Source organism: Sorex fumeus, unplaced genomic scaffold, assembly GCF_029834395.1.
Source record: "Sorex fumeus unplaced genomic scaffold, SorFum_2.1 ptg000122l, whole genome shotgun sequence".
Classification (NCBI taxonomy): domain Eukaryota; kingdom Metazoa; phylum Chordata; class Mammalia; order Eulipotyphla; family Soricidae; genus Sorex; species Sorex fumeus.
Genome location: NW_026606179.1, coordinates 10,793,848 through 10,806,568, shown reverse-complemented (window position 1 = coordinate 10,806,568; position 12,721 = coordinate 10,793,848). Strand labels below are relative to the sequence as shown.

The 12,721-nt window shown below is 55.0% G+C and overlaps 1 protein-coding gene across 3 annotated transcripts in view; it reads left to right on the top strand.

Annotated features, from left to right (window-relative positions):
* The window catches only part of MYH14 (myosin heavy chain 14), a 56,469-nt gene that overhangs the window by 23,055 nt on the left and 20,693 nt on the right, over window positions 1-12,721 (top strand). For 2 of the 3 annotated variants that reach the window (XM_056135933.1, XM_056135932.1), the window contains 8 exons: window positions 1,218-1,332; window positions 4,770-4,957; window positions 6,701-6,822; window positions 7,195-7,264; window positions 7,351-7,511; window positions 7,799-7,907; window positions 10,665-10,796; window positions 12,487-12,693. In XM_056135933.1, coding sequence (XP_055991908.1) covers window positions 1,218-1,332; window positions 4,770-4,957; window positions 6,701-6,822; window positions 7,195-7,264; window positions 7,351-7,511; window positions 7,799-7,907; window positions 10,665-10,796; window positions 12,487-12,693 — 1,104 coding nt within the window. Of the gene's footprint in view, window positions 1-1,217; window positions 1,333-2,388; window positions 2,515-4,769; window positions 4,958-6,700; window positions 6,823-7,194; window positions 7,265-7,350; window positions 7,512-7,798; window positions 7,908-10,664; window positions 10,797-12,486; window positions 12,694-12,721 lie in introns of all 3 variants that reach the window. The other variant, XM_056135931.1, reaches the window with a different exon arrangement.

The following is a 12,721-nucleotide window of genomic DNA, read 5'->3' as shown; positions in this document are numbered from 1 at the left end:
GACAGAACATGATTGCCACTCAGTGCCTCTTTTGCAAGCCACAGCACCACGAAAGGAGAGAGAGAACAAAAGGAATGCCCTTCCACAGAGGCAGGGTGGGATAGGGGGGAATGGGGGGTGGGAGGGATACTGGGATCAGTGGTAGTGGAGAATGGGCACTGGTGGAGGGGTGGATACTCGATCATTATATAACTGAAACCCAAGCACAAAAATTTGTAAGTCTACAACTGTACCTCATGGTGTTTCACTAATAAAAACACGGGAAACCTCACCCGGCCCGGACACGGACAGGATTGACAGTTTGATAGCTGTTTCTCGATTCCGTGGGTGGTGGTGCATGGCCGTTCTTAGTTAGTGGAGCGATTTGTCTGGTTAATTCCGATAACGAATGAGACTCTGGCATGCTAACTAGTTATGCGACCCCCGAGCGGTCGGCGTCCCCCAACTTCTTAGAGGGACGAGTGGCGTTCAGCCACCCGAGATTGAGCAATAACAGGTCTGTGATGTCTGTGATGCCCTTAGATGTCCGGGGCTGCACGCGCGCTACACTGACTGGCTCAGCGTGTGCCTACCCTACGCCGGCAGGCGCGGGTAACCCGTTGAACCCCATTCGTGATGGGGATCGGGGATTGCAATTATTCCCCATGAATGAGGAATTCCCAGTAAGTGCGGGTCATAAGCTTGCGTTGATTTAAGTCCCTGCCCTTTGTACACACCGCCCGTCGCTACTACCGATTGGATGGTTTAGTGAGGCCCTCAGATCGGCCCACGGCCCTGGCGGAGCGCTGAGAAGATGGTCGAACTTGACTATCTAGAGGAAGTAAAGGTAAAGGTAAAGGCCCTCCCGTTGATCGTCGATTTGCTCGAGCGGGCCCAGTAACGTCTCCATTGGAGACTTTGTTGTTACTGTGTCTGGCATATCGAATACTCTCGGTAGCTTGCCGGGCTCTCCGAGAGGGGCGGAGGAATCGAACTCGGGTCGGCCATGTTGGCCGCTTGTAAGGCGAACGCCCTACCCAGAGGAAGTAAAAGTCGTAATAAAAATTAAAAAAAAAAAAAAGGGTGAAGTTCATTGGGTAGCAACCTGCAGGAAACTGGGCTGCCGGGTGCAGTTCAGAATTTGGACACCAGGTGGCGACGACGCCCTCCTCCCTTATAGGAGGTTTTGGGGGACCGCGGGACGCAGGTGTGGGTCTCACCTCCTGTTTCGCGTGCAGGTGGACTACAAGGCCAATGAGTGGCTGATGAAGAACATGGACCCGCTGAACGACAGCGTGGCCGCTCTGTTGCACCACAGCACGGACCGGCTCACGGCGGAGATCTGGAAAGACGGTGAGAGGCGCTCCGGACTGACCCTCCACCCCTGTGCGCCCCAGCAGTGGGGTTCCCAGGCTGCCCCACGTCCCCCCGACGTGTGCCCACCACCGCGGGGTCCCAGGTTGGGTCAGTGCAGGAGCTGCTGCACCCTGCCAGATGTGCTCCCCGAACAGTCAGTGGGTCGGCCGGCACCTTGGCCCGCACCCTCTGTGAGCAGCGGAACCCGCTTCTCCTGGTCACAGGCAGAGCCCAGCTCCCTGCGGACTGGCCCGAGATTAGTCTGTGCCCCTGCACCAAGAAAAGGAGGACCCTCCGGATTCGTAAACTGCCGCACTCCTTATGTCTAAATGGCAGAGGAGCGCACCGAAAATCTCGGGTTTACCCCAGAAAGGAATGCATCATAGGAATTCTTTAGGGGGCGCATCACGGGCGCGTGGCTGCCTGGGCTCGATCCCTGCCTCCCCTAGTTCCCCCTGAGCACCAGGGGAGGAGGAGCCTGGATTGGAACCCGGGCCTGTGGGTCCCAAAGCTCTGTTCCTGCTTCCCAGTGCTCTCAGTGGCAGTCACCAGGAGTGATTCCCGAATGCAGAGCCACGAGTCAGCCCTGAGCACCTCTGTGACCCAGAAACAAACAAAACAAAACAAAATCACGGAATGCAAAGCATCCGCAGAACAAAGATAACAAAGGAACGTCCCCAGGAGCTGGAGCGCAGGCAGGCCTCATGTCGGCTGGCCGAGTCATGCCCCCTCAAACTCCACCAGAATTTCTGGCCAATATTCAGAGTTTGCTTTTGTTGGGGGTGGGGGAGACATACCGGTAGTGCCCAAGGGTCTCCTGGTGGTGCTCCGGTGACCTTATAAGACGTTGGGGATTGAACCACAGTGGCATGTGCCAGGCCAGCACCCAGCTTGCTGGACTGTCGCCTGGGCCTCTCAGCTGGGCGCTGTGACTAATAACTCTTCTCCCCACCCCCCTTCCTGCTACCTTCTCTCGTTCATCCTCATGCTGTCCCCTCTGCATCCCACCACCCACTTGCCATCTTTCCCCACTCCATTCTCCTCCCCACCCAGAACTTGGGGGTTTCCAGCCTTTCTCCCTCCTGGGCTCCCTCCCACCACCGCTGCCCCCTGGAGCCACAGAGCGCCGTAGCCCCGCCCTCTCCTCGGCAGGGGGCGGCTGCTGCTGCGGGAATGCCGGTGAGCTGGGCCCAGGGACTGGGGACCCCCCCAGAGCATCTCCCCTGCCTCTCTCCTGAGGGTTGCCTGCTCTCCCTCCTCCTCCTCCTCCTCCCCTGGCTGCTTCCAGAACCCCAGGCTGCCCCACACTGGGTAAAGCATAAAGCGCATGAGAATAGCAGTGGCTCTGCTTACTACTGCCCCTCCCTCTGAGAGCACCTTCTTCCATGCGGCCCTAGGAAGTGGGTTTGAGTACCACCCCTCCCCTGGGGAGGCCTTGGAGTCACAGAGAGGTTCAGTCACTGGCTGGAAGCCACACAGCGTAGGGGGCAGCCTGGATTGGAACCCCGGGCCTGTTGGCTCCAGCTCAGTGCTCTCACTCAATGGCAAGAACCACTTTGATAGCAGCTAGAAAGGGGGAGGTTGGGGTGAGTTGAAGGTGGTGGCAGGGATGCCTGAGACTGCTCGGCCCGGCCCCCCACCCCAGTTCAGCTGCCGGCTGTCAAGAAGCTTGGCAGGATCAGATTCGTATTCAGGACAACAGTGGGAGATAAGCCCCATGGGGCCCGAGAACAGTCAGGCTTGTCTCCATTAGGGAATTCAGATAGATGCCAGTGACAGTGCAGAGCTAGCTGGGCACAATGCAGGTTCTGCATGCGGGGGGCCAGTCTGAGTTTGATCCCCAAGTCACTGAGCACCACTAGGGTTGGTCCCTAGGCATTAGCAAAATAAAACAGATGGATGTGGCGGGCCTTCTCATCCACATGGCGCACAAAGCCAGGCATGAGGTGGACCAGCGCAGAAGGCACTTGTTTTGCACTCAGTCCACTGGGGGTTGATCCCTGGCACCACATTTGGTTCCCTGAGCACTGCACCAGAAGACCTGAGAACTGCCAAGTGTGACTCCCCCAAACAAAAAGTAACAGAACCAAGAACCCACCCAGGCTCTATCCCATTTGCCTATAACTCTACTTCAATTCCTGAACATACACTGGGCTTCCTTCATTTAGCAACCCCTGCCCTCTGCGCCCAGGGGCCAGAGTGATAGCACAGCAGGGTGTTTGCTCTGCATCTGACCAACTGGGGTTCGATCCCTGAAACCCCCGTATGATTCCCTTGAGCACCACCAGGAGTAATTCCTGAGCGCAGAGACAGGAGTAACCCCTGAGTATCGCTGGATGTGACCCAAAAAGCAAAAAAAAAATGAAGGGAAAAGAAAGAAAGAAAGAAAGAAAGAAAGAAAGAAAGAAAGAAAGAAAGAAAAGAGAAAGGGCTGGAGAGATAGCACAGCGGGTAGGGCGTTTGTTTTGCACGCGGCTGACCCGGTTCAATTCCCAGCATCCCATATGGTCCCCTGAGCACCACCAGGAGTGAGTGACTCCTGAGTGCAGAGCCAGGAGTAACCCCTGTGCATCACAAGGTGTGACCCAAAAAGCAAAAAAAAAAAAAAAAGAAAAAAAAAGAAAGAAAGAAAGAAAGAAAGAAAGAAAGTCCTCGTGCCTCAGTTTCCTCATTTGAACAAAGTTTGGGCTCACTGAGGCACTGGTAGGTTTCGAGTGCTGTGAGTATTCCCTAGTTTTCTTCCTGGGGTGGAAGGAGATAGAGCACCAGTGTCTGAACCCCAGTCTTGTGTGGTTCAGGCCTCCTGGGCTTCCATACCTGACCTTCCAAAGCCGTATGGCCTTCTTCCTGAACCTCAGTTTACCCTACAACCCCTTCCTTACTAGGTGGTGTAGATTTTCTCATGTGAAGTACAGGTCCCATAAACCAAACACGCTTGGCTAGAGAGATAGTACAGCGGGGAGGGTGCTTATCTTGCATGAACCGCATATGGTCCCTGAGCCCAGCCAGAATGGATCCCTGAGCACAGAGCCAGGAGTAAGTCCTGAGCACCACCAGGTGTGTCCCCCCCCCCCCCCCCGCTAAAAAAAACTACACACACAAAAAGCTGATGGGATAACACAAGGGTTAAGTTGGCGTCCCTGCATTCAGCTCACCCACATATGCTAGGACTCTATGCAGTTCAATCCCCAGCACCCGTGAGCACTGCCAGGAATGTTCTCTGAGCACAGAGCCAGGAGTCAGCCCTGAGCACACCCAGATGTGGCCCCTCCAAATCCCTGCATGCCGGAGAGCCAGGTTCCTTCCCTAGCACCGCATGACTTGCCTGAGCACGAAACCCTGCCAGATGTTACCCAGAAAGCAGAGGGAAAAAGGTACATCACACAGACACTGGCCGAGCCCTGACTGCCTCTCTCTCACTCCTCCTCCCCCAGTGGAGGGCATTGTGGGGCTGGAACAGGTCAGCAGCCTTGGGGACGGTCCACCAGGGGGCCGGCCCCGCCGCGGCATGTTCCGGACAGTGGGTCAGCTGTACAAGGAGTCCCTGAGCCGCCTCATGGCCACACTCAGCAACACCAACCCCAGCTTCGTCCGCTGCATCGTCCCGAACCACGAGAAGCGGGTAAGTGAAGGGCGGGGGAGAGGTGGGATGGGGCGCCTCTTGCTCAGCTAAAGGCTGAAGCCCGGGTGGTCCAGGCTCACTTCTGATAGCGACTTCCTCTTCAGTTTCAGAGCCCTGTTAGGGAAATCCATTCACCCATGGGACTTAGATTTTATTGAGCATCTACTAAGTCCAGGAGGCAGGAGTGCAGTTGAGAGAAGCAAACTCAACCAACCCTGTCTGTGTAGGAGCTCACTTTCTAAATGAGAGTGCAGACATCCAACTGATTATCTCCACCAAATGAACATCCAGTAGAATTGGGGGGGGGGGGGAGTAGTATGTTTCAGAAAAGGTGGGAAAGTGTGAGAGAGTCAGCAAAATGAGGAATCACATCAGTGACGATGTCACAGTCCAATCGGGTTCAGGTATGGCTGGATCCAGGTGCTCGGACATGAAGTCAGGAGCCTCTTCCCTTTGCTTGGCTCTGTTACATCTTCATTCCGAAGGCCCCTCCCTCCTCAGCGTGGCAAGATCCACCGCCCACCATAGACAGCCGTCACCCACTCTCCCAGGTCAAGCAACCCAAGGGACAAAAAAGGATTCTCTTGTCCAAGGACTTGAGCAAAGTCCCAGAGAAGGCTCTCGTTGGCTTCGAGGGTGCTTGTGTCCGCCCTGAGCCGGTCCCTATGATTGGTCAGACCTGGGTCCCATATCCATGTCATTCACCGCTCAGAAACAGCCTGACTGGAGGAACTGCCCAGCCGGAAGTGCCGTTGGCTAGAAAGAGAGGGCTTTGGCGGGGGAGCAATAGTACAGCGTTTGCCATGCACGCGGCTGAGCTGGGTTTCATCCTTGGCAGCCCGTCCGTGTGATTCCTGAGTGCATAGCCAGGAATAACCCTTGAGCATCGCTGATTGTGACCCAAAAAGACAAAAAGTCAGCTATCAAACACGATGGCCTGTGGGCTTCGCCCGTGCGTCCCCTTCCCAGTGCAGTTTCACTGACTCTGCAAACCCTGGCATCCCTGGCCTGCATTTCCCATTTTCCTTTCTTTATTAGTGATGCCTTGGCTTCCTTGGGTGTCATTCTTACCCAAAGAACTCCTGCAGACGGACTTTTTTTTTTAACTTTTTAATTGAATTACTGTGAGATAGAGCTGTTCATGATTGGATTTCAGTCATACAATATTCCAACACCCATCCCTCCATCAGTGTACATTTCCCAGTGCCAGTGTCCCCAGGTTCCCTCCCATCACCCCCCAGCCCCCACCCTTGCTGCCTCTATGGCAGGCGTTTTTCTTCTCTCTCTCTCTCTGTCTCTCCCACCCCCCTTTTGGGCATTGTGGTTTGCAGTATTGATACTGAAAGCTTATCAAGAATATTCCTTTACCTTCTTTTAACAGTTAGATCTTGTCCAGTGCAATCATTCCCAGTTATTACTATCATACTGGTTTCTTCTCTGTCTTACCTACCCTCTGCCCCCCCTCACACACACACACGCACACACACACACACACACACACACACACACACTCGTGGTTAGTTCCAAGCACTGACCAGACCTCCACACCCCCTGTTTTCTCTGGGCAGGCGGACATTTGTGCCCAGCACATAAACAGGTTGAATTATGCAAAGTTGCCACTATTCGACTCTTTTTGACCGGTAAAGCCTGTCCTTGCCATGTGTCCTTGCCATATGTGGTGGCCGGGATGTGACACCCAGTGTGGCCGCAGCTAAGCCCACCTGTCCGCCGCTCTCTCCGCAGGCGGGGAAGTTGGAGCCACGCTTGGTGCTGGACCAGCTGCGATGCAATGGAGTCCTTGAGGGGATCCGCATCTGTCGCCAGGGCTTCCCCAACCGAATCCTCTTCCAGGAGTTCCGGCAGCGGTGAGTGGGCAGGGGGTGTGGGCTGGGGCTCCCCCACTCCTGCCACGCAGTGGCAGGAGAAAAGGCAGAGATCGTGCAACCCGCCAGGGTGAGAGTCGCTTGCCTTGCCTTGCCGGTTTGATTCCCAGCATCCCATATGGTCTTCTGAGCACTGCAGGAATAATTCCCAAGTGCGGGGCCATGGGTGACCCTCTGAGCATCGCCCACCTCCTGCCACACGCTGAGAGGCATCAGCTGCGCTTCCACATTCTCACCTTTCCTTCCTCTCCACTCAGCCCCCCATCTCAGTGCTCTCTGGCTCTCGCCATCCTTCTCCAGGCAACCCTGGGGCCCAGGGCCTTTATGACTGTCCCCACCCCTCCCTGCCTGTAGGTACGAAATCCTGACTCCCAATGCCATCCCCAAGGGCTTCATGGACGGGAAGCAGGCCTGTGAGAAAATGGTGAGTGGGGAGGGGACTCCCACCCCCAGTGGGAGAGGAGGAGGCCGGGATCTCACCCCCTCAACACTCTTCCCCACCCCACATAGATCCAGGCCCTGGATCTGGACCCCAACCTCTACCGCGTGGGACAAAGCAAGATCTTCTTCCGGGCAGGGGTGCTAGCCCAGCTGGAGGAGGAGAGGGACCTGAAGGTCACAGACATCATCGTGTCCTTCCAGGCAGCCGCCCGGGGGTACCTGGCTCGCAGGTAGGCCACCATACTTCCTCCCTGCATGGGAGTCATGGGGGCCAGAGGCTGAGAGGGGCAGGCCAGCTGCCCAGAGAGGATGAGGGGTTGACCAGCTGACCCAGGGAGGGTGAGAGTTGGCCAGTTGGCCCAAGGAGGGTGAGGAGTTGACCAGCTGGTCAGGGCCTCCGAGACGGTGGAAGAGCCCTTTGCTGTGATGGGAGGGCCTTTGCTCCTTGCTGTGGGAACAGAGCCCAGAAGTGCCCAGTATCTACTCACCCACTCGCCCATGTCGTCTGTGCCCTCAGAGCCTTCCAGAAGCGCCAGCAGCAGCAGAGTGCACTGAGGGTGATGCAGCGAAACTGTGCCGCCTACCTCAAGCTGCGCCACTGGCAGTGGTGGCGGCTCTTCACCAAGGTGAGGGCACTGGGGTGGGGCCTGCGCCAGGCTCTGCTTGGCTAAGTTTCAGTTTTCTACCTCTAAAAGTAGAATTGAGGGGCTGGAGCGACAGCACAGGGGGTAGGGCATTTGCCTTGCACGTGGCCGATCCGGGTTCGATTCCTAGCATCCCATATGGTCCCCCGAGCACCACTAGGAATAATTCCTGAGTGCAGAGACAGGAGTAACTCCTGAGCATCGCTGGATGTGACCCCAAAAGGCAAAATAATAATAATAATAATAATAATAATAATAATAATAATAATAAAAGTAGAATTTGGAGGTGGGAAATTTAAAAAAAATAAAAAGGAGAATTGCAGGCCAGAGCGATCTTATAGTGGGTAGGGCACTTGCCCTGCACACGGCCAATCCAGTTCAATCCCCAGGACTCTAGTTCCCCAGCCGGCCAGGAGTCAGGCCTGAGCACCGCCTCACTGTATGGCACAGAAACCAAATAAATAAATAAATAAAATTAAGTAGACCTGGGACGCGATCACTATTACAGCGGGTCAGGAGCTTGCCTGGCATGCAGTTGATCCAGGTTCTATCCTCAGAATCATATGTGGACCCCCAAGTACCACCAGGAGTGATCCCTGAGCACAGAACCAGAGTGATTCATGAGTACTGCCATGTGTGGGCTGAAAACGAACACACACAATAGAACCATCTGTGCAGCCTTGCTCAGGCAGGATTCTTTTTGTTTTGAGGCCACACCCAGTCATGTTTCGGGCTACCCCCAGGCCAGTGTTGGGAGAATTGTTCCTGGCACTGCTTGGGGAACCACATGCAGTGCTGGGGGGCCTGTGTGCAGAGTATGCAGAGCTTACGTTCAGCCCGTTGAGCTCTCCTCCAGCACGTAGCCAGGGTATTTTTCTTTTGGGCAGGTTGAGGGGTAGGTAGAACCTTGCAGTTCTCAGGGCTTACTCCTGGCTCTATACTCAGAGTTCACTCCTGGAAGGGTTCAGGGAGCCATTTATGGTGCTGGGGATTGAATCCTGGTCCATAGGATGCAAGGCAAGCCACTTAACTGGTGTACTATCTCTCCAACCACCTAGCCGGGATTCTTTAGGTCACACGCAACAACAGCAAAAAATCATACTAGAATGCACATGGATTAAAGATCCAAGATAGCTTCAGGTATAGTTGGCTCCAGAACCAAGTTGGAGGTACTCCAAACACCCCCTGTGATTCAGTGATTCTTTGAAAGGACTCTCAGATCCTGGAGAAGTGATTACTCATGAATTCAGCTTATGCAGGTGAAAGGAGAGATGAGAATTAGTCAAGGAGAAGGTCTGAAGAGTAGAGCTGTGAAGAGAACAGGCACCTGCTGCCCTTTCCCTGGGGAACTGCATGAGATGACACATAGGGGATAGTGTCCACCAGAGATCCAGAGGACACAGGAGCTGGGCATCTGGCTCAGGAGAACTATTCCAAACAAGGGTGGAAAGATAAAACTCCAGGGGCCTTGTATCAGGCGGCTGGACACGCGTGTCCGCGGGGGCCCGCTCGGAAGGACTGTACCCAATAAACCTTTCCTGAAACCGGGAGAAAAAAAAAACTCCAGGGGCTGGAGTGGTAGCACAGCAGGTAGGGCATTTGCCTTGCACGCAGCCAACCCGGGTTCAACTCCCAGCATCCCATATGGTCCCCTGAGCACCGCCAGGGGTAATTCCTAAGTGCAGAGCTGGACATAACCCCTGAACATCGCCAAGTGTGACCCAAAAAGCAAAAGAAAAAAAAATATAAAACTCCGGAAACCAGTCCTGAACTAGACCTCACTTACAAATATGCAGTTCTAAATAAAAATTATTTAGTAATAGCCTTTAAAAATATGCAGTTCTGGGGCCGGAACAATAGTACAGTGGATAGGGTGTTTCCCTTGCACACAGCAGACCTGGGTTCTATCCCCAGCATCTCATAATGTTCCCCAAGCACTACCCAGAGTGATTCCTAAGTGCAGAGCCAGAAGTAAGCCCTTAGCATCAACAGGTGTGACCCAAAAAGCAATAAATAAAATGAATAATATAAAATGTGCAGTTTGGGCAGCCCAGGCTGTCTGAGTTAACCCCTTATTCACAACACCTACCCCCCAAATAAGCTCATTATGAATCAGTCATACTCCTTGAGCACTACCAGATGCTCAAAACCTTATCAACCACCACCCTAAAAAACGTTTGTCTACTTGAAGTCTGGGGTGCATGGGGTCAGTGAGTGAATCCTACAAATAAATATTTCCAGCAATGATATGTGCCTTGTACTGGGTAGAACATAAGATAACAGACTAGACAAAGAATGAGATATCAATAGTATAGTGGGTAGAGCACTTGCCTTGCATACATCCAACCTGGGTTTGATCCCCAGTACCCCATATGGTCCCCCCAGCCCTGCAGGAGTGATCCCTTGAGCACAGCTGGGTGTCCTTCTGCCTGAAAAAAAAAATGACAGAGAAGACCCAACTGGAAAGCAATGAAGTTCACATTATGTACCCCCCGCGTAGCATGGGGTGGTTGATTTGAACTCGTGCCTCTCCCTAAGAACCTTGGGAGAGCGAGAAAGGAGCATGCGTGGGCCTCTGGCCCTGAGTTTCCGACTGTCAGGCACCATCACTCTTCTTCCGAGAACTCAGCAGAGTGCGGGTGTTATTCCCTCTGTCCAGCTCACACGAATAGGGTTAGGCAACTTCCGGACCTGAAAACTAGCCATCCCCCCACCGCCCACCGCCCATCTTGTCCCCAGGTGAAACCACTGCTGCAGGTGACGCGGCAGGATGAGGTGCTGCAGGCGCAGGTTCAGGAGCTGCAGAAAGTGCAGGAGCTGCAGCAACAGAGCGCTCGCGAGGTGGGCGAGCTCCAGTCCCGCCTGGCACAGGTAAGAGGCGGGGCCGGGGAGGGGCGTGGCGGGGGGGGGCGGGGCTGTGTGGTCTGGAAGCGAGACCACAGTGAGGCAAGAGGCGGGGCCAGAAAGGGTTAGACTAGTATCAGGGCCAGAGACTGGGGGTGGGGCCAGGGGAGGGGGCGGAGCTGTGTTCTTGAGGGAGGAGTGGGGGGGTCGGGGCCAGATGAGGGGCGTGGCTAAATGAAGGGGCGGGGCTATAGGGAGGGGTAGGTCCTGCTGGTTTTGTCGGGGCGGGGTCTGCCTGGGGGGCGCTAGGGGCTCGGGTTAAACCTCGATTTATGCCAGACAGATCTGTAGTGACAATGTTTTGCTGGAGACCGAATCTCAGTATCCGGGGATGTCTGATTGGGGGGGGGTAAACTCTAAATAATAATGGTGCATCTTTTATCGAAACAATGAATCTTGTCAAAGTAGATAGAGTGTTAACTAGAATTCATCTGCCACACAGGCATTGGGAGAGGTGGGGGTGGGAGTTTATTGGGGTTCTTCCTGGTGAAAAATAAGTATTGGTAAAGGGAAATGTGTTTGATATTTGCATGACCGAGACCTAAACCTGAAAACTTTGTAACTTTTCCCACAGTGATTCAATAAATAAATAAATTATAAAAAAAAAAGAAGAAGAAAGGATTAGACTAGTATCAGGGCCAGAGACTAGGGGTGGGGCCAAGGGGAGGGGGCGGGGCTGTGTCCTTGAGGCAGGAGGTGGGGCGGGGCTAGAGGAAGGGGCGGGGCTAGAGGGAGGGGTAGGTCCTGCTGGTTTTGTCGGGGCGGGGTCTACCTGGGGGGCGCTAGGGGTCGGGTTAAACCTCGATTTATGCCAGACAGGTCTGTAGTGACAAAGTTTCGCTGGAGACCGAATCTCAGTATACGGGGACTGGAAAGTTGAGTTGAGCTGTACCGAGAGCGGAGCCCTGTGGGTGTAACCAGGGAATGGGACCCTGGGGATTCCTGGTCATCTGAGATGCCGGGCAGGGGGCCGGGGCGGGGGGGGGGGGCGGGGGGGACAGCGAGGGCTCCGGAATCCGTCTGGCCGGAGTCCCCGCTCTGTTGCGGGCTTGCCCAGCACCCGCGGCGGTGCGCGGCACTTTTATTAGTGCTAGTTTTAACATTTAAAAAAAAATTTTTTTTCTTGGCATCTTAAAATAATGCTGCAGCCAACAGCTCCTGGAGCTTTTTTTTTTTCCTGTTTGATTATTTTTTTTTCCTGAATTATTTCCTTGGGTAAAACTTGCCGGCGTAGGAGTGTTCCCTGACATGAGAGATGGAGATGGGGCTCCGAGGGTGTTTGGAGGATGATCTGGAAAGGGAGAGAGGGGCTGAGAAGCCGGGGCAGGAGCTGGGGGAAGCCGAGCTGGAGAGCTCTGGTGTAGCCCATTAGGTCACGGGGCGGGGGGTGGAGCTTGGGGGGACAGGGAGAACGGACAAAGCTGAGTCGGGACAGGAAAGGGGGACACAAGGGTCTGACTACGAGGTAGGGTCATTCTGAGATGGGGGGCAGAAGGTGAGGGGCATGAGCAGGTCGAGGATATCTTTGCTTCCTGCCCCTATTTGCCGCAGCCTCAAAGGACGAGTGAATCCGGGGGCAGGGGCGCCCTGGTGCTCCGCATTGCGCCCCGCCCCGGGAACACCGCCCACTGCCCTCCCACTCTGTCCGCACCCCCAGGTGGAGGAGGAGCGCGGCCGCCTGGCCGAGCAGCTGCGAGCAGAGGCCGAGCTGTGCGCGGAGGCTGAGGAGACCCGGGGGCGGCTGGCAGCCCGCAAGCAGGAGCTGGAAATGGTGGTGTCGGAGCTGGAGGCCCGCGTGGGTGAGGAGGAGGAGTGCAGCCGCCAGCTGCAGGGCGAGAAGAAGCGGCTGCAGCAGCACATACAGGTCTGCCCCGCGCCTGCCCGCTTTGGTT